Raw genomic sequence first — 21490 nt, 5'->3', positions numbered from 1 at the left:
ATTTGAATCTCCCTTAATATAAACCTTCTTTTTAATCAGGATAATAATGCCCACTGTGATTAACAATCTCTTTTACAAGGATGTCACAGCAGCAATACAATTAATACGTATTGCAAACATAATTACACAATCATCATAGTGATATAGATGCTTCTCTTTAGCAATAAAACACAATCATTCAAAACAAACAACGACACTCAAACTCGGGAAAACAACCTACATCCTAATGCACCTGCCTCCAGATCATCCAGAATGGTCTTGATCTCTTCCAGAGAGAGCAGCTCTCGAAGGGCCAAGCAATTCTGGGGGTGATTCCAGGAGGCAGGTGCAGCATTCTGAACTCCTGAGAACAGACGGCAGCCTCCCTTAGCATTATGATGGGTGTACACCTGTAAGGATGGAAGCAAACCGAGAAATGCCTTATGAAATTAAAATATCCATCCTAGATTGTAGTATAGATAGGTCAAAAATACAAACAAAATTAACAAACACAAAAATCACAAAACCTTGTTATATACTGCTATGAATGGGAAATCATTGTTATTAAATAGAACATACTTGAAAAAGGAGAGGGTGTCTCCCATGTTATTATAAGCCTACTGTTGCTTGAGGGTGAGTCAACTATAGCCATTGCTGCTAGACACAACGATCTCCATGCACAGCACATGCATGGAGACAGGGACAGAGACAGGGACACACATGAAGCCCCTGAAGACAGATGTATGGACATAGAGGGTTAAAAATACTCATACGGGCACTGACAGGGGCAATAACAGGGCCAGGAAGAATAGTTTCTCTACGTTAGTGTATAAACAAACTTTCAACGTTCAACTCACCAGTTAAACCAGTTTATGGAGTTATACAACAATGGGGGGTGTTCCGAAGCATTCTTGTTTAAGCATTATATTGTTGATATTATTATTTGGTTTAAAACTTTCTTAATTTAATTGCCTTCTTCCTAATTTGCTCGTTCTTGATCTGACGTTTCCCGCATAAAAACGGTTTTTACGCTATACAAATTCATCTATACCGACAGGTCTACGCTTGCATTATCGACAACGTTGTACGATGACATTGTTGATTAAAAAAAAAACTGATCGTAGGTTACCACTTACAAAAAGTCAAGTGGTAGTTTAAGATCTACCGGTTAAAAAGTTTAAGATCCGCGTTCTGGATCTTAAATCTATTGGCTGATTTCATAGACTACAGGAGATGAGTAAAACGTGGTTCATGACGTTGCTGAAAGTTTTAAGTTTTTCTGCATTTCAAGGTAGGTCATTCACTAAGTATTGTACTGTTTCGCTCAATTCTTTTTATCTGTAATCTGTAATCTTATCAGTATGTTTCCATTTAGCTGAAGCATGTGTTGTTGGAGTGAGTGGGGAAGACGTTCTTCTTCCCTGCCTTTATAATGGACACGAGAATTTGGCTTCTTTGAACATCTCATTTGAATGGAGAAGAGGTAATGATGTAGTGTATACAGCAGCGTGGACAGAAGGACACGAGAAGAGACTCAATCAGAAACAAGAGCACTCACTCATAAACATGACAAAACCTGGAGACTTCACCATGAAGCTGAGCAACATCAGTGTCTCAGATACCCAAAATTACAGTATGCACATAAACTTTCTTGACAAGGGAACAAGTGCAGTAATATGTACTTCCTGCCTCACTGTTGCAGGTAACGCCATTCAGACTAATTTAAGCTTTTTAATATGAGCATATGTTGTGTATATGCTGTAACTACATATTTATAGATTGCCAATAATTATTATTATTATTTGCTTTGGAAATTAAATATTAGATTATTTTTATTCCAGTCTAACAAATGCCCTGATATGCAATGTGTTGCATAGGCATAATAAATTCACAACTGAGAGTAAACATAAGCCATCATGAAGACTTAGTTACACTGTAAAGTGGTTTACTGTTCATAAACTCCCGTGTTATCCATTGTTGTCAGCACCGAACATAGACCTAGACTGTACATAGACTTCTAGCAGTGGCAGAGCTAGACTTTTAGTTAGACTGTCTTTAGGGGGCAAAGTTTAATGACAAAGTCATTAATGCTGTTGGAATGCAAAACAGATTTCCTTTAGAAGGTCACATCAATTTAAATTTGTAACTTATTTCTTTTTTCTTTCAAGCTCATTTTACATCCCCTCTGTTACTGCAACAACCCAGCATGGATGAAGATGTAGCTCGATTTGTCTGCCAGTCTTGGGGAGGGTTTCCCAAACCTTCAGTCCTTTGGTTGATCAACTTTTCACAGTGGCCCGAGGTAGAGACAGTCACTACACGTGTGGGCACTCTTCCCTATTCTCAGCTCTACAACATCACCAGTGTGCTCAAGGCAAACATCTCATTGGACAGTACTGTATCCTGTACCATAGTAAACCAGTTACTGAATGAATCTCTCACCACAACTTGTGAGTATTAAACCATAGTGACTGTGCCATCTATAGGCCTATGATAACGATGACTTCTATGAATGTCCACTCTGTAAGCACGAGTAACCATGTATTCCTTATTATTATAATATAATTCAAGTAGTCTATAATAAATACATAAATCATTTTACTTACATTTGTCTATTAGTATGAATGTAAGTCATCATGATCTAAAACAAAAATGACATCACTGCTCTTATTCACTGGAAGTCTGTAAGTAGAACACAGACTGATGGCCCCTTAACCCTGTTCTGGTCTGAGCATGGTGGACATGCTGTTCTGTTCAATCAGTTGGTGTGCAGCTGGATCCAGTGATGCAGCACCATTCTGCGTTCCCGTGGGTGTTCAGCCTCACTCTCTGCATGCTGGTCGTCATGCTGGTGGCAACGGCTCTGGGCTTTCAAATCAAGTGGGACCAGGAGGCAAGAAGAGCACGTGCAGGTAGTGCTGCAGTCAAACGCCAACTGATGAAGACCGCCTCACGGTGTTCTGGTCAGGTGTGATGAAGACAGCATAGATCGGATGCATACTACATGAAACGTTGGCCCAATGATGCTTGCTTATTTTTCTTTCTTTTTTCATGGTTTTCAGAGGATTCAGACTTTGGCAAAACAGAAATGATAATCATGGATACAGGCCGCCTGAGAGAGATGCGTCCTGTAACCCTTTACACACATGGTAATGTCACATGGGACAAACAAAATGATGAATTAGCTTCAGAACATGCTTCACTATTATGTCACTAGAGTCTGATAGGGGCTTGATCTGGAAATTCACAAACTTTAATGCAAGTACTTCAGCCTCTTTGTTTCAGCAGAATTGGATCCTATAAACTTTGTTCATTTCAACTGGGAAAACATGACACTCTATCACGGTACAGCCCCTGACCCCTCCCTTCGGGTGTGTCCATGTACTTACGTTCGCCCATATATGGTCAATTCTGTGTATGTCTTGGTGTGTGTTCATGTGTTGTCTGTGTTATTCGTGTTTTTCATTGCACCTGTCTCGTTTTGTCAGCATTATATATTGCAATCTAGTTAGCATCACTGAATTTAAACATATGTGTTGTCTGCATTCTTTGTTTGATTCTAGGTAGCGGGTGCCCGTTTGATGTCAAATAAACGTTATATGTCCAAAGAACGTTCTCTGCCTGGTATCCCGTTTCACCCCTCCTCGCATTACACTTTCACTGCTGAACTGTATTCATTAATTCCAAATCAGAACTAATCTCTTAGCATAAGAATACATTCAACTGTGCTTTAAAGGACAGGATTATAACTAATGTATAACAAAAATAATATTACAGCACATGAGGAAATATTAAATGTGTTCATTGTTGCTATGTATAAAATACTAGGTGGTTAACTTTGAGTATAGTTGGACCAAGGGTTGAGTTACTAGCTGAAACTGATCAGGATATACCAGAAACACTTGTGGCTCATCACTCAAAACTCACGTACTATAGTTATATATATAAACAAATTTATTTCAATGTGGAAGATCATAATATCTGAGCACTTATTCAGATTACCCATTGAGGTAAATAATGGTCTATTGCAAAGAATTTATGTGCTGAGAAAAATAATGAAATAATAAAGAATAAAACTGATCTGACATAAGTGAGGGGGAAAATCACTTTCAAGCACTTTCTGTAGATAGCGCTTAAATCTCAGTCCCTTGACAGTCACTGTCCAGTAGAACAAAGTCCAGCAGACAGACGGTTTGTCCTCAGCTGTGACATCATTACGTAAGTGTCCAGATCTCTTCTTGATTGCAGCTCATCCCTCATGAACAGCACTGACCGTGTATAAATCGTCACGTTTTTGCCTTGTGATTGGAATCTGCTGGCGCACATCGGCTAAGTACTGCAGGTCTGTAAGAGAAAGAACATATTTCTCTGCAAACACACTGAAGCAAACAGCAGAAACTGGTGTTAAACAGCCACGTCTTGCCAATTGAAATGTCCTGAAATAAATGACTAATTACTGTGGCAAGTTAAGATTTACCTTACAATATCATTTCTTTCTGGGGCTTTATTTCGCTTCCTGATTGTCCTATTAACCACAGAGCGCTGTGTTTAAATGTCCTTGGGAAAATACGGTTTGTTGATTCACTCCCGAGGAGCCTCCCTGCACTGTGCCCTGAGGCATGTGTTTACATGTGGCGTCCACAAACGTCATTTTCCCTGCCTTTCGCAATGGGAGTGCCAGGCGTGAACAGTCGTCACAGCAGCATGTTCCAAGAGAACCAAATCAAACAAATGACTAATCAACAATTAGCAGAAATGTTTATATGCCGTTAGCGCTGCATAAGGGGGTCACACCAGATACCGAAAGCAATGGTTCACTTTGTTTTGCCACTCAGATATGTAACTTTAAATCACTTTCCTCAATACATAAATGACTAATAAGTCTTATATGTTTGATATGGTTCTCTTTGCCTACTTTTAGCTCTTGTGTGACAATGTGACAAGGTTCTATGTCAAATGTATGCAAAACATTTACGCTTCCCCTCCTGGGAAGCCATGAGAGGACTGTTTCAAGGGCTTACTGGTGAGCAGTTTGATTCATATTTGCATTTTCTTTGTTGCATTTTCTTTTCCAGCACTGAGTGCTTCAGGTGGGAAGGTTTCTTTTCAGAGTGGTGGTGTGCCTTCACTATGGTGGTCATCCGCCTTGGAAGTGGCTGAGATTGGCTTAGTAACTAAGCCTTAGTTATTTTAGCCCATTGACTGCAGTTTTTGGAAGCTGGAAAGTCTGCATCCCCCTGCTGTCCAATCCCTGATATGACTATTATATCCTGGATTTTATAGTTGGCTAAGCTATTTTAACATTTTGAAATAAAATTGTAATATCAATCAATCAATCAATCAAAGTTTATTTGTATAGCGCTTTTCACAACACATGTTGTCACAAAGCGCCTTACAGGATTTAAAAGGTTAACAATACTAATACTAATATTAGTAATAGTATAACAATACTAATATTCGCTCACTTTTTAATAATACATGTTTTAATAATACGTGTTGGGAGCCAATGCCTGCTGTTCCCTGGTTTGATGAACTTGTGGCCTTTTGAGGTATAACATGAATTCCAAAAGTGGCGTAGTCTGATTTCTTAATGCGGCAGGTATTATTTCAATAAGAAAATACTACATAAATTAAATATAATGATTACAATTAAGAAGTAAAAATTGTTTTCATAATGGACACATTTATGTTTTAAAGAACTACTAAAACTTACCAATATCAGCATACACAATAGCCTCATCAGATCCTGCCTTTGTGATCACCTCACCCCTGCATGAGATAAAAACAGCCACCATAGTCGATTATTCCTCACCACATTGCTGAAGTTCCGTATATCAGTGTCTAAACCCGGTTGGCCAATAACCCAAGGCACTGACCAGGGGTTGATGACAGAGCTGTGACCCCACGCCACGTAGCTGGCTGTATCATCTCTCGCTGGTGAAGCAGTGGCCACGTACACCTGGTTATCCACCGCACTAAGGAAACACAACAGTTTGATACAAAGAGATGGTAGAGAATAATCCAGAGTTTGATTCACAGTGCAGGCACTGACCGAGCTCTCTGTAGCAGCTCCCAGTGAGCCGGCCCTGTGGTCATGTTGAAGGCACCAGGATATACCAACAGCTGACAGCCTACAAAGAGCATGAAGTAGGGGGTGTATTGACAATATTATCCAACAATTTTCCTTACAAGCTGAGTCTGGTTGATTCTAACGTTACCACCAAAAGTTCGCTGTCTAATACTGAAATGTTTTTGCACACCAACACCATGGAAACATGGAGTCTTTTCACATTATTCTCTTTTAAACTAAGTCAACCCATAAGTTAAACCAGTCTGCAATTTTCAGAGATCATTTGACAAATCCATCAAACACCCCCCCCCCCCTTCCCCCCTCATTTGTTCCACACTCACATCAGGTTTGTTATAACTGCACTGTCAAAGACTGTGGGGCATTTGGACTTCTACAAAACACCCACTGTCCATCAACCTAGGAATCACTCAACTAGTACGATCAAAACAGAACCACACACAACAATCTACCAACTCCAACCAATTCTGCAATCCCGTTCACACAACTCACCTCTTTTGGCGTAGATCTGTGCAAGCTCTGCAAAGCGCATGTCATAACAAATACCTACACCCACTTTACAGTATGCTGTGAAGGAAAAATTAAGAATATTGTTAAAATAATCCCATAAGCAGAAGTGTAATCATGATGCGTCAGCTACACTGAACACTCACGGGTTTCAAAAATGGATAAGCTGCTCCCAGGGCTTAGTATCTCAGACTCCTGAAAACGTATTTTCCCAGGAACATCAATGTCAAAGAGATGGATCTGTAGGGAGAAGGTGGAGACAACATTTTAGGGCATAAGAAACAAAATGCAGTAGCTTCAATGACAGTGCTCCATTTTCAGAAAGTCCCCAATCACCTCAGAGTTATCATACACAGATTCACACAAAATTAGATTTTTATGTAAGTTAATAAGTCAACAAATTATGTAGACCAACTTGCAGTTGACCATCTCTGCACCAATGTTCTGTTACAACCTAACTTTCAGTTATGCGAAGCAGTTTCCCCCCCTAATCTGTAACTCACACTAACCTTTCTGTGTTTGACCAGTAGCTTACCATCAGGACCAAAAACCGAACATGTGTTAAACAGTTTCCCCCCATCCTCCTCTGGAAAAGAACCTGGAAAACAAATATGTGAATCATAATTATGTGCCATCATGAACTTTGGGCTGAGGGTTGGTCAGAAAGCAGAGAGGACTCCCATAATGCTGTGAACCTCTCCGCAGGTTTATTTACTTGACCATGTGTTTTAATGTATGTTTTTAAAAATGCTGTCTTCTGTCTCTTCTTCTGTGCAAAATGCTACAAAGGCTCTTGAGAAACATACCTTTATGTGTAATGTAGCCTATTGAATGTAAGCTCTTACCGCCTATTAGGTAAATCTCACACTCCTTGGCAATCTCTGACAATGCCTGGGATGATTCTCCTGGGATTTTCTCAGCATATTCTGCAAAGAAACCTGTCCCATATGGAGAGTTGAAGCACTCCTTAAGAAAAACAGTGGTACAATTGTCAATGTTCACTCCTAAATTGAGGAGAAACCAAACTGTAGATGTTTATGGTCCAAGACTAGTGCGGCTATGGGTTCACGGTGACTCACGGGTAAAACCACCAGCTTGGCCCCCTGGCCCGCTGCTTCATGCACCAACCTCTTGGTCCGAGTCAAGTTTTCAGCCTTCGATGTAGTTACGCGCAACTGCACCACAGCCAGACGGAACTCTGGGAACGGAATTTGTTCATTAGACTTTTAGAATTTAACAGTGTGCTTAAGAGAGAGAGAGAATATAATGGATTATAGTCAGCTAAAAGTATCAAAATGATAATGACAGGTGCCATTAGTTGGATATCTAGCTATAATAACCCATGCACATTATGGAAGGCCGAAATATCATCGGACATCAGAATGGCACGCAGACAAATTCGTCCCATTAAAAAAAACAGATTTTTCACTCACTTGACATTGCCTTTAAAATGCTAGACATTAAAGTACGTATTTCAGAAATCGTCACAGACTTTAACTAGAAAAAAATCTAGCTAGGAAGCTACTTTAACAGTGCAGGCGGAGAGGGAACCAATCACAACATGATGAAGAGTTCAGACATGGCCGCACACTAAACACATTTTCAATATAAAAGTCCGTCGAAACTAGACTTGTACGGATATTTTGACAATTATATATTGTCAAAAATTTATACAGAGCAGTGTTTATTAGCGGTAAATGCATGTTCTTTCACTATTCTATGCGCCCGTGTATTTGTAAGTGTATTATGAGGCAAATATCAAGTGACAATTGTAAAAGTGTCCAATAGGTGGCGGTGAAGATTCATCGATGTTGCTGTACCTACCTTCTCTTATCGAAGTGAAGAAGTACGAACACGGTTACAGAGAAGTTTCAAAACAGAGGGAGGTTTGATAGTTACATCTGGTGGTTTTAAATGCAAATAGTACATTTACCCCACATGCGTTTATTTTAAAAAGCGTTTATGTTAAGCAATTGCTACTTATATTTTTCTGTTCTCTCTCGATTATGTTAAATAAGACTCGAGTTGGATTTTGATATGGACTAACATCGAAAGAAAGCCATGAATCCTGCTAAATACAGTATTGTGGGGAAACACGTGTTCACGATATGCAGTTTTACTTGGAAGAGATGTTCACTGTGGACAACGCAAAACAGCATTGCGAATTTAGTTACATGCACATCATATCAACCGAAACACCTTAAATTAAATACACCGTTGCCATGTTCATACCAGGGATCAAATGGTGCACACAGAGGTTATGGATTTATGAAATCACTGCAGCCATATTTGCCAAACAGGGACTTTTCAGTGAGTTTTTGTAAATCCAAGAACAAAGATGCCAGTTCTGGGTTTGGAAGCATGGGCAGTCCTGAGAATGAAGAGGATTTCATTGATGACATGGAGGTGGAAGAGCTCTTCCAGCAGCAGGTCCCCACAGACTTAGGTGAAGGGGACCACAGGGTCTTCATTGTTCATCCTGATGTCAAATGGGGACAGAAAAAGCAACGTCTGACGACAGGTATTAATCCCAGTAAACCAAGGAGTCTGATCATTCTGATGCTGTAGGTAATTAGATTCTTTAGGTATGCATAACTAAGATTAGATTCAACACTTTTAATTAGATTTGCCTTAACGATGACCATTAAACATCATTAAACACCTCTACTAATAGCAAAAATTTTAATAAAGGTATGAATTTACTTTTCTGCTTTTTATAGCACTGATATTTTCTAGACACCTGTCCATGTCTGTGCAGGTTGCAACAATATATAGTATTATCAGAGACAATTTGCCTATGATGGGGGGGAAAAAATGTGTCTCTTTGTTGTGTTTAAGCTGATCTCCAAATGGCAGAGGCTGTTGGTCTGGTGAACACCTTACAGAACTGGACAGTTGTTGACAAGATAATTCTCTCTACCAAAACACCAGAAAAGAAGAGAATTTTTGGCAAGGGAAATTTCCAGATCCTCACAGGTATTCAATGCACCCTTCTTGTTTGGTCAGGTTGACTTGTTATTTAATACGTGAAGGACAATATTCCCTCAAGTCTGATACGTTCGTGTAGAGAGAATCAGAAGAACATCTGGTATCACAGCAGTTTTCATGAACGTGGAGCGCCTCTCGCCAGTGTCTGAGGTGAGTGTTGGCACCCTGCCACATCACACATGAGCTAGTTAAGTTCACGGATATTCATGGTGCTAACTTAACAATTCATATAACTTAAATGATTGTATGCTTTAATTGTTCTTTACTGTGGTTTCAAGGCTGGTAAATCTACATTTTGTACAAATACAGGTTTATACAAAACCATATTTCAAGCTATGGAGACCCACACATGGTCTAATTAATATTTATGCTGTACCCTGTGCTTTCTGTTCAGGTTAATTTAACTTGAAATGAATATGTGCCAGATGGTGTAATCTGATTAAACATTAAATACGTCATTACTCCTAATGATAGTTTCAGTTTTCCACGCATGCCTTAAGCCCTATAATATTTTGGTTTTAATTCATCCCTGACATTGTAATTCTGTACAAAGAGTTGTAAGGAAGGACGGGTGCTCTGAAGTGATGGTTCCTGCTCTGATGTTGTTTAAGAGGGAGCTGCAGGATGAATGGGGCATGAAAGTGTTCGACAGATACTCTCTGGTTTTACACATTTTCCGCCGCAATGCCAGAACAAAAGAAGCCAAACTGCAGATTTCCTTGGCAGAGATTCCACTGCTGAGGTGTGAATGCTCTTTCTGTTACTGCCCAAAGGCAGAAAGCTGAGTTTGAAATAGTCATATAATTATTATCATTATCGGTTGTTAATATTATAAGTAAAACTCATCGGTTTTTAAAGCATTTAAAACACCACCATTTTTTTCTCTTTGTTCTCCAAAGATCACGATTAAAGAATGAAGTAGCAAACTTGGACCAGCAAGGTGGAGGTTCAAGGTATATCATGGGTTCAGGTAAGAGCCTGTGCTTCACTTGAAGTCTGAACAGTCACGCCACATTCACCCTCCTTCCTGGGGTAAGACTGGTATCGTCCCTCGTGGCTCCCGCAGGTGAAACTCTCTACGAGATACAGCAGAGACTTCTGAAGGAGCGAGAGCTGAAAATCCGCACTGCTCTAGAGTGTCTGAGAAAGAAGAGACACCTGCTCCGCTCGCAGCGCAAGCACAAAGACATTCCCATCGTCTCCGTCTTGGGTTACACCAACTGTGGTGAGATGCCGGCTCCCTTTGGCCTAACCTGTGGCCAACTCTGTGGAATCAGGTTTGAACATCAGGTGAAGTGCGTTTGGACCAGTGAACACATGGCTGGTTTTGTCTCCTTAGGTAAGACCACGCTGATCAAAGCGCTGACGGGGGAATCTGGTCTTCAGCCGAAAGATCAGCTTTTTGCTACTCTGGATATCACTGTACACGCAGGGCAGCTGCCCAGTTACATGACTGTACTGTATGTGGACACAATTGGCTTCCTCTCCCAGCTACCTCACCAGCTCATAGACTCTTTTTCCACGACACTAGAGGAAGTGGCACTCTCCGTACGTACCTAGAGAACCTGAAGGATCAGTTATGGAGGCAAATATTTCAGTGAATATCACCAAATGAAAGATTATAAAATGCATCCCAGTATATTCTGATATCCTCTTTCCTTTATCAGGATCTCATTGTTCATGTGAGGGACATTAATCACCCAGAGACTGTCAACCAAAAGGTCAATGTGTTAAACGTTCTAAAGAACCTTCAGATACCAGAGAGACTCATGAACTCCATAATAGAGGTGCACAACAAGATTGACCTCGTTGAAGGGTAAGACCTCACCAGTATGACCAGGTCATAAGGCCTGAAGCTTTAATTGTGTTGCAAGTAAGAACTTTTCGTTTATATGTTCGATTAGCTACGTGCCAAGCGAGCCAGGGGTGGTGCCTGTATCAGCCCTGGAAGAGTTGGGCTTGGATGAGTTAAAGCACAGAGTTGAAGAAGCTGTTGTGAAGTTGACTGGGAAACAGACCATGATTCTCAAAGTGCAGCTCAACAGCCCTCAGTTAGGGTGAGTTGACATGTAAATCACTGGGGCTACCGATGTCCCACTAGTTTGTACATACAACCCTAGGGGGGAAATGAGTTTGTACATGTGTGTTTATGTGCAGGTGGCTGTACAAGGAAGCTACTGTTCAGGAGGTATATGACGCTGAAGATGACTGTACTGCCAGCGTCAAGGTGATCATCAGTGCTGCTGCATATGGCCGCTACAGGAAGCTTTTTCAGGTCACTTAGCAACAGACGGTCTGACTCTGAGCCAGAATAACTGTCTATTTTTGAAGTCAATTACACCCTGGGGAAATAGCATGGTATATATTTATTTATAAAACAAATTTAAACCAATCCACGCATTCATTGTAAAATAGTGTATACAAAGTGTGTGTACAAAGTTGAGCCATAAAGTGACCAGATACCAGTGACGATATGACAGTGACTATATGCAAATCTCATTCTCCGTGTCTCCAATAAAGTAATGCTGAGGTATGTTTAAATACAGCCGCCATCATCTTGACCATTTAAAGCAAATTTTGAAAAGCTACATATGAAACTTCCTTTTTCATGGTTCCAGTGCTATTTACGTAGCTAAAATGAGGAAGCTTGAAGTACAGTCTTCCAGAATTACTTGTCTCAAATTATTACTTTTAACTTAGACAAATTACAGCAACAGTTTTCAACACCCACATTGACAATTTCACTTTCACAATGCAAGTCAAAGTTGGATTACCCCTCTGATTAAATGAAACCCAAATAAAATCTTAAATGATCTGCCATCAGTGACCATTTTGTTTCAGTAGTTTTTTGTTAAGGCCAATTACAACTGAGCAGAATGGGACAGGCCCAACAAAGTCTCCTGCAATGATGTTGAGGCTCATGGAGTCACCTCCAGGTTTCTGATCCTCCAGCCATCTCCTCACACACTCCCAGTTCTCCAGAGTCAAGGACTTCAGGGACAGGTGTGGGTTTGATGTCATGAAACATCGGTCTGCAGTTAAGTTCAGGCCAGCTACAAAGAAGCCATCTGTACAGACGGTACAAGAAGCAGATACTCAAAGACCAACAAATGGTTATTGTTAAAGATGTCCCAATTTGTGTTTTGCAGCATCACTTTTAAATGACAATGGTGACATTGAGCAGGGCTTACAAAATTAATTTAGGTACCATTCACCATGCCAGCCGATCTCACTATATTTGTCTTCATTAGAAAATCTGTCAAGTGTCTTTAAGCTACAAAGTCAAAGAAGCCATCAAAAAGAACATGAAAAATAGAAGTTTATAGAGTACCGATTGGTCACATAATGAGACTAATTCAAATACTTGTCCCAGACCTGGACGGCCAACGTCTTTCTTCCAGTTGAGATACTGGAGGAGTTGGTCAGCATTATCCTTGTTTGCCCACCAGTAAGGAATTTCAGGCCACAGTTCGTTATGGATTTCTGCTGCCTGGTCATCATAGGACAGTACTACCTGATAGCCGGACAACCACAGGCCACGCAAGGTGACATCAGCCTAATGAGACAGGAGAACACAATGAATAAAAGGAAATAACTCATACAAAACATTCAAATTAGAATATACACTTTTCTCAATACCTAAAAGATAGCACTGCTTGATTGTGAAAAAAACATGGTTTCTAATCCACCACTTACTTTGTGAGGGCACAGTTTAGAGCCAAATATTTTTTTTAGTGAATAAATAAATTCCTCATGTAGTATTTCACTCATGCCTTCAAAGTGACTACAGGCCAGGATGACGATCTCTTTGGGGTGAGCTGTGAGCCAAGTAGCAACCATTTGTAGAGTTTCCTGCAAAACATTGTGGAAAAGTGACCAGAACTGATCTCCGTTCATTTTGCAGTAATTAAGCTATACATTAGACTGGTAAGAAACACAAGCAGGGCAACACACACTTACCACAACAGTGAGCTGGGTGTAGATGACATGAGTGAAGTAAAGATCATTTGAAGTGTCACCTTGTTTGTGAGCAATTCGAAGGTCAAAGTATCGAACTCCTGTTTGCAGCTGATCCAAAATGCTTTTTATCTATTGTTAGAATAAAACAATCAATTTTTTAAAGCATACTGTGTCTAACATGTCCATACATCATGCGATTGTGTTGAATTTACATTGTCATATTTTCAGTTGTGCATATACACTTGCCTGTGTAGTGGCCCATTTGTAAATGATTGGGCGAGTGAAACAGTAAAAAACTCTATCCAGGAGCCTAAAGGTATCAGATTCTGATCTGACCAGTGGAGAGCCAATATCCAGGCAGTAGCTCATTGCATCGTGACTACCTGAGTGGAAGAATGTGTCAGGTAAACAGACATAGTTAAGAATGTCACTGACATAGTCACTGACAACTGGTCGACGACTATAAGATTAAAAAGGCAATATCACACCTGGTATAGCCAAGTTGGTTAAAGGAACGTCCCACAGTTCTTCGGGTAAAGTGGACATCCAGTCTTCGTTGTTATTGTCATTCTCTAAAATCGGCGCCATCTACCAGGACGTGTCTTTCTGATAGAAACATACGTGGATTTCACAACATTTGTGAAGGAAGTAACCGAAAAGGTTTTAACGTCAAGTTTTAGATGCGTCTGAAACGCTAACGAGACGAGAAATGCTGGACCCCCCACAGCAGGTCTAAAACACGGTGGACTGCTGAGAAGCTGATTAACTCACGATTGATTAGACAGCAAGTATCCGTTTTCACATGCTGGTCCGAAAGAATGGTTTACTGAAAATAAGTGGCCGTGTTACAAGATACATATCGGAAGACTTTATTTCCTGGTTAGCTAGCTTTTTTTTTTTTTTTGGAAGTTGCAGCCTTTCTTTTTTACACGAGGACAAGGCGGGCTGCTGATTGGAGAGCGAGCTGCTTTTTATAAAAAAAAATTAAAGGTGGTGGAAAACAAGGATAGTTTGTAAAATATTAGTTTTTTTTTTTACTGGTAACATTTGCAAAGTCTTAGTCTAACCATAAACAGTGATTTCAAGACACTTTTGAAATCACACATTGATGGTAGACCACAGAAGGTAATGGGCACAGTTCCTGCTCCTTGGGTTCTCAGAGCACTTGCTTTTAATAGAGGTAAGAACTACAGGGTGCCAGTCATTCAGACAGGTTATGGTGTTTGTCTTTTGGTACTGGTACAATAGCTATTTGAAACACACTGGACACAGAGACAGTGAGAGTGTTAGGTAGAAAATGTCAGTGAATACTCCAGTGAACTGAACTGCACGTTCTTTAAGCACATGTCTGAGATATGCCATCTGGACCTGCTGCTTGGCAAGTGTATATTCATGTAGAGGAACTGTGCTCATTAGCCACGGAGGTGCCTTTTCCTCAGCAGGAGGCAGGGTGTCTTTCAGGGAGTCCAGCATCATCGACCTAAGCACATGCGTAAAATGTGTCTAGCTCGTCCTGGAGTGAGGTGGTGGTGGTGTGTGTGTGTGTGTGTGTGTATATGTATGAATGTTAGTGACACATACTGAGTCAAAGATAAGCTGTACCGATTTACACATTAAACACTGACTTAAAAAATTGTTACATGAAAAAATGACACTTCTTGCAAATTTTTCAGTTGACTCAGTTCATTAAATCACTTTCTAGTTAAAGCAAATGTTTGTTTGCTTCACCCCAGAGGGCAGTGTTTCCAGGTAGCACTAAGAAGAGATTACATAAGAAGTGTCTTATACTGGCTAAAAGAACTAGAGATTATGTTGAGAGGAAGAAATCTTATCCAGTTAAATGACAGCAGGCTATAAATGGTCTACAAATTTGTTCCACTAAGCCCTCACTCACTTGCAGTGTGTGTGTACAATTTGACAGAGTATATGAGGAACATTTAAAAACATTTATTTCCCATTTTCTGACATCATCTCAGGCATTCCACTTTGTATACAGTGTATACCTGTATACCTAACAGCTATAATACTGTATGGAGTAATTATTCATTCAAATGCTTGTTGTTTTCCAAAGGGGCTGTTGTAGTGCATCACTCATGGCGAGAGGGCATGCATTGTCTGGTGTGAAGAGAACATTTGTGGGGCAAGAAATACTGTTCATGCTTTGGAGTGTTAAGATAACATTCAGAGATAGGCTATATTGTTATTTGTATCCTCAACATGTGAGTCCATAGACCAGGAATGAGTACTGTATCTGTTAACCTTCATTATTTAGATTTGTAAATACATGTGCAGGCATCCTCTGAAGACCATCTTCAGCCACATGCATTTTCTGAAATTGTGATGCTGTTATCAGTTTGATGTTCTGTATGAAGTGTATTTTATATGACATATTTATGCTTTTAACTTGTTGACCTATTCCTGTAAATGTATGCAACATTAATAATATGCAGTTGACATATTATTATATAAACTGCTCAACACTGCTAACAGCATGTCTGCCTGTGTAATTCGTCCTTCACATGTAACTTTGTTGTCTTGATTACTATACAAATATGGCATTTTCATAGCTCTGATTCCACAAGACATTTCTTCTAACCATATAACATTCCATATACACTATCAATGAAACAAAATTCTATCCTACAATCATTTTACAAACCCATTTTACAACTGCCTCTGTGATTTGGTCAGAGTGTTTTAAGGTGATGCTCCACATGAAATTGTGCTTAGGCTACTCTGTGTTTGTGGGTTTTTTTTTTTTTTTTGGAAGATTCTACAAAATACATTCCACTGCCTAAAATGACATCATTCTGTAGGCTTGTCTTGGCCAGTTGCTGTGCTTGGACCAGATTTGATCTGTATTCACATATGCCTTTTTGGACAGAGCAGTGTTGTATACATTCCAGGACATAACAGAGGGCATGCTATTATCCTGCCAACAGATTCTGTGTGTGTCTCTTTTGATGTGCTTAGGACTGAATATCATCATTCAAGTAAAAGAAAAACAACAAAAAAAACATGCCATTATAAATCTGTAATAAATATTGCATGTATAAGACGTAAAATATTAGAATGAGGATAGTTCATCAACAATATGATTAAGTTAGCTTAGTTAACGTTGTCTTAAAAATCCCATTTAATGTGTTCCTTCTCAGAAGCTGAAAACTATTCCTTATGACTATTAAAAAGTTGAAAACATCTAAAGGGCTTTCACAAAATGAGCACATTTTATGTGCCGCACATTAATGTGGAGCCAACCCAACAGTACATTGGTTTACCGTCTTCGAGTGTTGCCACTGAGCAAGTTTTCATTCAGTGCTATGACAGTTGGTATGAACTGGCTCTCCGTCACAAAGTCCCCTGCTATAATGTTCAGGGAGCCAGTGTTGGCGCCTGGCTTCTGTTTTCGAACCCAGCCGAGCAGCGTTGGGTAGGTAGACATCACCATGTCCTTCAGGGACTCTGTGGGATGGGAACAGATGTACTTCAGGTCTTCAGTGAGATTGATGCCAGTCACAAAGAACCCTCCTGTGGAACAAACATGCACGTTAGTTACCTCATTTGCAAATATCCCCATTAGAATTAGTGGTTTTGTATTAGCATTCAGAAGTGTTTAGAACTACCTGGGCGGCCATGTTGTTTCCTGTGTTCAAACTCCTCAATCAGTTCATCTGCTTTGCACTTGTTGGCCCACCAGTAAGGTATATGAACCCACAGATCTCTGTGGCAGTTGGCTACATTGTGCTCATATGAGACAATCACTTGGTAACCCAAAGTCCACAAGTTCCTAAGTGTGACAAGTTCCTGATTGAAAAGAAACTAAAATTATGACTTATCACACAGTTTACTTGTATGCAGTGAAGTGACATTAAAATTAGATCATTGACCCAGAGTGTTACAGTCAGTTGTGGTAATGCACCTATTTGGGGACCTATTTGCACCTATTTTTGTGATTGAAATTTGAAGTTAGATGGCCACAAAGCACTGGACATACAAATATTATATATGAATTCTTCAAAAGACCCACAGAACATATAAAGTTTGTCTGATTATATTTTAGCACATTTTAATGTAATAGATATATTATAAATAAAATTAAAAAATACTTCAAAAAATGACTCGTCAGTCAGTTGGTCTGGTGTGGTCTATGATTCCTTATTCGCTTGATTGACAGCTTGTTGCCACAGACTTGCAGCCTACCTCTCAACCTAAGATAAATATTCTAGTGAAAGGAGGGAGGATTGGGAATATAACAGATGAGGCTACTGACACAAAGTATGCTATGGTTTAGGCACCATTTAAATCTTGTTCACAGATGCTAATGCTAGTTTTCTTTCAGGATGCAAATGACACTATAGGTTTAGACTCAAACTCTTAAGTGCAAAGGGGAAAATTGCACAGATTAAATGTAATATAATTTAGCCAAACACTGAATACCTCTGAGTTTTTTAGACGTTTCACATTCCTGCTTTGATATATTTAGAATTAAATCATATGTTTACAGGATGCAGTCTTAGAGTGCCTTGATTTGGGCAAGGCAGTTTAATCTAAAAAATTGGGATGTGAGGATTAGCATCAGCTTTCTGCAATATAAGGGTCACCCATTTCACCTTAGTAGCGCAGAAATGCTGGCTAAATAAATCAATCATAAACTTTGAAATAATATTTGTAAATTTGTATATGTACACTGTGTGAAAAGAAGATTAACTGGCACTTTAAGAAGGAACCTTTACAAGCTTGCTCACAGTGTTCTCACTTAAAGTTCTCACTTACACAGAATGAGAACTTTATTATAAACACCTCCCCCATCTGTGACTAGTGTCATATGAAGCAGCATATCAACCCAGCAGATCTACAGATGTTAGACCTTTGTAGAATAGTTATGTATGTGTACAAATACACTTATCTATTTGATAAGGACAGCATTTTAATCTGTTTATATTACACATGAAAACTGTACTTTTCAAACACATTACACTGGTTTAGCTTTAATGCATATTGTACATGTCAGTACATATATAAATGCACCTAATGTATTTCTGAAGCAAGAAGCAATGATGAAATAAAAAGCAAGCAGGCAGTGTATACAACCAGTGTTGCTGAAAAGGAGATTTAAAGAGATCATCTGACCCTGAAGTTCCAGCTATGCTATCGTGAGCCAGCTTCCGAGTACAACCATGATCCCAAAACAGGTGCATTTCAATTCCCAGATTCACTGTACACAGGTTTCCATAAGGTCTTGTACACTATGTGTAGTCATGTTGAAATAATACATGCATAAAATGGAAAGGTGTACCATTTTTGGACACAGCCTTGCGCTGAACACACTCTTTATGGTGGAGATGAGCAGTGCATGGAGGTCCTGACTGAGGCCCAGAAAATGGCTGAAGGACAGGATGACTATCTCCTTAGGATGAACATCCAGCCATGCTCTGATTTCCTTTAGTACTGTCTGTTGGAGCATGAGAATGCGGTTACTACATTTTTACATTCCTACTACCACTTTGTAAAATGGCTTGGCCACAGTACAGAATGCAATTTGATGTCTATAAAATTGTATCATATAAGAACACTGGCTACGCTAGCCAATGATCAAATGGAATCCTTTCACACATTACACTATAGCTTTACAACTTTGCTACACATGTATAGAAGCTATTATTGCTAGCTGTTCCACTCCCAAGCCAAATGTCTAATGTCTTACCTCTACGGTAATAGTGGTATACACACCATGGTAGAAGTAGAGGTCGGAGGAGCTGTCGTTTGGCCGATGCGCTATTCTCAGATCACAGTATCTTACCCCACACTCTAACTGCTCCCTCACAGTGGACTCCTACAGTAAATAATGTAAACCACACCCATTAAGAAGACGCCATGAAAGTGCTACACAACTAATAGCTCTCTGAAGTCAATTTTGTTTTTTTTCTTTTTCCATCAGACTATATATATATATATATATATATATATATATATATATATATATATATATATATATATATATATATATATATATATATATATATATATATAACATTTTCCCTAATGCACGTGGCCACATTTTACCATCACAGAAGTGCATGCTTTATTGAGGCAAAGAATGGCTGAAAGCCACTGCATGCTGGGGTGGTTTCTGCAGAGGAGTTAAGAGCAGGTTTTGCTTCATGGGCTGACTGGCATCAGTGAAAAGCTCAGGCTCTCAGAGAGCTGCTGATGCACTGCATTTAATGCGTTTACCTTTAAGTGCAATAGGCATCGTTGTCAATGTAGAAGCATACAAGTGCAATAAAATCTCATACACTATGTGCACGCTGGAACCATGATTGCAAGATAAAATCAGTTTCAACTTTTCAGAAACAGCAAACACCTTGTAAAAGCGAATGAGTCACGTTACCTGTGTTATTGCCCATTTGTAAACAAATGGCCGTATGAGGGGTTTCATGTACTTGTCTAGTTTCTGCAGCATGTCGGGTTGGGTAAGGTCAACGGGGGAATGGTCATTTTTATCCAAACAGTAAGTTATAGCATTGTGACTTCCTGCAAAAACCAAGAGGCTGCTATCACAAATGACCATCGACACAAGGGTTAAACCTCACAACATGAAAGATGGGCATACATGCTTTGCAATAACCTGCACTTGTATTACATTAACTTGCACTTGGTGCCTGAATGTAACGTTAAACTTCTGCTTTTTATTTATGTTTGCTTAGAAATAGCAATCAACCATGCGTGGCTTCAAATTTAGGACAAAGATTTTCAGGAGGCGAAACTTCATTTCAGAAATGCAGCTTAGCATCAACCTGATGTCTAGGAAATACTGAGGTGCACATACGGCCTCAGTGGCCTCCGGCCATTCAGGTAGTCATACTTCAAGACTTCAGCACATATGTACAGCAGCACTTATGCCAACACTGGTAGTGTTGTATTCTCCAGCATTCTTAAATTGTTAAGTGTTACATAACCACTAAATACAAAGGCACTACAGTATAATTATAACCGTGAGTCCATAGGTTGGGTGGCTACCTGGAATAGATAAATTAGATAAAGGGATGTCCCACAGTACATCTGGTAGGTGGGTCATCCAGTTATCCATGGGTAGGTCTTTCAGCGACATCTGAGTGACCTCTGACAAAGTCATGGATGACATGTTGAACCTGCCAAAATGAACACAGTGATGAATGATCAGCCTGCACGAGTATCCCGATGACGTCCCAAAATCAAGTTTTAAGCCAGCAGGACTGGCCTACAGTTAATCAAATCGTTTTGTATGAAATAACCTGGAACTATATAAACTTCCTTCCCTGCCGTTTATAACAAAGCTGTATCCTACGCAATATCAGGACGCAGAAGACTTTAGAAGAACACAGACGGAACGCCGCAAGCAAAAGCGGGAGCACTTACGAAGTATACCTTGGGTGCGCCTGCCGGGTCAGTCCAAGTTCATTTCCAGCAGAATCAGATGCTGAAATGTGCCCACAGAAATATCAGTGTCCCCACTATGCCATGGCTGTTAGGTCCAAGAGCGGTGCGCTGAACTCAACCAGCCATCAGCGGTATCAGGTTGGCAGGGTATCCAATACAAATTATCCGGTGCAGAAATAAAAAGCTGCAGAAACAGGATAGTCCGGAAGACACTGCCTCTTCACCGTGAAGAGTAGCATGGTCTTTATTTTTTTCCGTTTAAAAGCAGGCGTCGTATCATTAAAAAAGAACAACAAAGCCCTCACCACATTATCTTTACTACAGTATAAGTGAAATGCTGAGGAAAGCGTCGTGGTCTTTTATGGCAGCGTGTGGTGAAGGCGGGGTTTGCCTGTAACACCGGCACACGCTATCAACCTTTAAAGAGGCAATGGCGACTTCTGTGCGCAGTGTGGCAGCACCTAGCCACTCCTCGTATTAATATCTCAATGAACTTGGGCGGTGTGAGTCTTCCTCGCACGTTTGTGGTTATTGTAATTTTTTTTCCAG

General features: G+C 39.9%; 5 protein-coding genes across 8 annotated transcripts; 2 read left to right on the top strand and 3 right to left on the bottom strand.

Annotated features, from left to right (window-relative positions):
• The first annotated feature begins 602 nt into the window (after positions 1 to 602).
• LOC143521643 (T-lymphocyte activation antigen CD80-like) lies at positions 603 to 3584 on the top strand. 2 transcript variants are annotated; one of them, XM_077014747.1, is made up of 5 exons: positions 603 to 1270; positions 1355 to 1681; positions 2148 to 2429; positions 2742 to 2947; positions 3042 to 3584. In XM_077014747.1, the coding sequence occupies exons 1-5, from the start codon at positions 1213 to 1215 to the stop codon at positions 3069 to 3071; spliced, it is 903 nt and encodes a 300-aa protein (XP_076870862.1). In that variant the 5' UTR covers positions 603 to 1212; the 3' UTR covers positions 3072 to 3584. The 2 variants fall into 2 exon arrangements, with proteins under 2 accessions (XP_076870862.1, XP_076870861.1); XM_077014746.1 differs by having other exon boundaries at positions 608 to 1270; positions 2742 to 2891.
• A 330-nt stretch (positions 3585 to 3914) lies between these two features.
• Positions 3915 to 8167, bottom strand: nit2 (nitrilase family, member 2). The gene is made up of 10 exons (XM_077014750.1): positions 8008 to 8167; positions 7654 to 7772; positions 7420 to 7540; positions 7084 to 7172; positions 6721 to 6814; positions 6560 to 6634; positions 6032 to 6110; positions 5856 to 5954; positions 5693 to 5748; positions 3915 to 4323 (listed from the first exon to the last, which is right to left on the bottom strand). Exons 1-10 carry the CDS (start codon positions 8033 to 8035, stop codon positions 4229 to 4231), a joined length of 855 nt encoding a protein of 284 aa, XP_076870865.1. The 5' UTR covers positions 8036 to 8167; the 3' UTR covers positions 3915 to 4228.
• Positions 8168 to 8397: 230 nt separating this feature from the next.
• gtpbp6 (GTP binding protein 6 (putative)) lies at positions 8398 to 14245 on the top strand. The gene is made up of 10 exons (XM_077014740.1): positions 8398 to 9095; positions 9413 to 9550; positions 9642 to 9712; positions 10174 to 10304; positions 10462 to 10532; positions 10629 to 10787; positions 10902 to 11110; positions 11230 to 11378; positions 11467 to 11619; positions 11720 to 14245. Exons 1-10 carry the CDS (start codon positions 8636 to 8638, stop codon positions 11844 to 11846), a joined length of 1668 nt encoding a protein of 555 aa, XP_076870855.1. The 5' UTR covers positions 8398 to 8635; the 3' UTR covers positions 11847 to 14245.
• plcxd1.2 (phospholipase C, X domain containing 1, tandem duplicate 2) lies at positions 11910 to 14436 on the bottom strand. 2 transcript variants are annotated; one of them, XM_077014748.1, is made up of 7 exons: positions 14294 to 14436; positions 14011 to 14128; positions 13769 to 13905; positions 13523 to 13651; positions 13259 to 13414; positions 12938 to 13118; positions 11910 to 12630 (listed from the first exon to the last, which is right to left on the bottom strand). In XM_077014748.1, exons 2-7 carry the CDS (start codon positions 14108 to 14110, stop codon positions 12383 to 12385), a joined length of 951 nt encoding a protein of 316 aa, XP_076870863.1. In that variant the 5' UTR covers positions 14111 to 14128; positions 14294 to 14436; the 3' UTR covers positions 11910 to 12382. The 2 variants fall into 2 exon arrangements, with proteins under 2 accessions (XP_076870863.1, XP_076870864.1); XM_077014749.1 differs by having other exon boundaries at positions 14011 to 14406.
• A 1018-nt stretch (positions 14437 to 15454) lies between these two features.
• Positions 15455 to 21341, bottom strand: plcxd1.1 (phosphatidylinositol-specific phospholipase C, X domain containing 1, tandem duplicate 1). Of its 2 annotated transcripts, none has more exons than XM_077014745.1 (7): positions 20921 to 21341; positions 20543 to 20673; positions 19914 to 20056; positions 19227 to 19355; positions 18819 to 18974; positions 17146 to 17326; positions 15455 to 17050 (listed from the first exon to the last, which is right to left on the bottom strand). In XM_077014745.1, exons 2-7 carry the CDS (start codon positions 20664 to 20666, stop codon positions 16797 to 16799), a joined length of 987 nt encoding a protein of 328 aa, XP_076870860.1. In that variant the 5' UTR covers positions 20667 to 20673; positions 20921 to 21341; the 3' UTR covers positions 15455 to 16796. The 2 variants fall into 2 exon arrangements, with proteins under 2 accessions (XP_076870860.1, XP_076870858.1); XM_077014743.1 differs by having other exon boundaries at positions 20930 to 21341.
• Between the last annotated feature and the right edge of the window lie 149 nt (positions 21342 to 21490).

Source organism: Brachyhypopomus gauderio, chromosome 8 (genome assembly GCF_052324685.1).
Source record: "Brachyhypopomus gauderio isolate BG-103 chromosome 8, BGAUD_0.2, whole genome shotgun sequence".
NCBI classification, from domain to species: Eukaryota; Metazoa; Chordata; class Actinopteri; order Gymnotiformes; family Hypopomidae; genus Brachyhypopomus; species Brachyhypopomus gauderio.
This window is presented reverse-complemented; position numbering and strand designations above follow the sequence as displayed.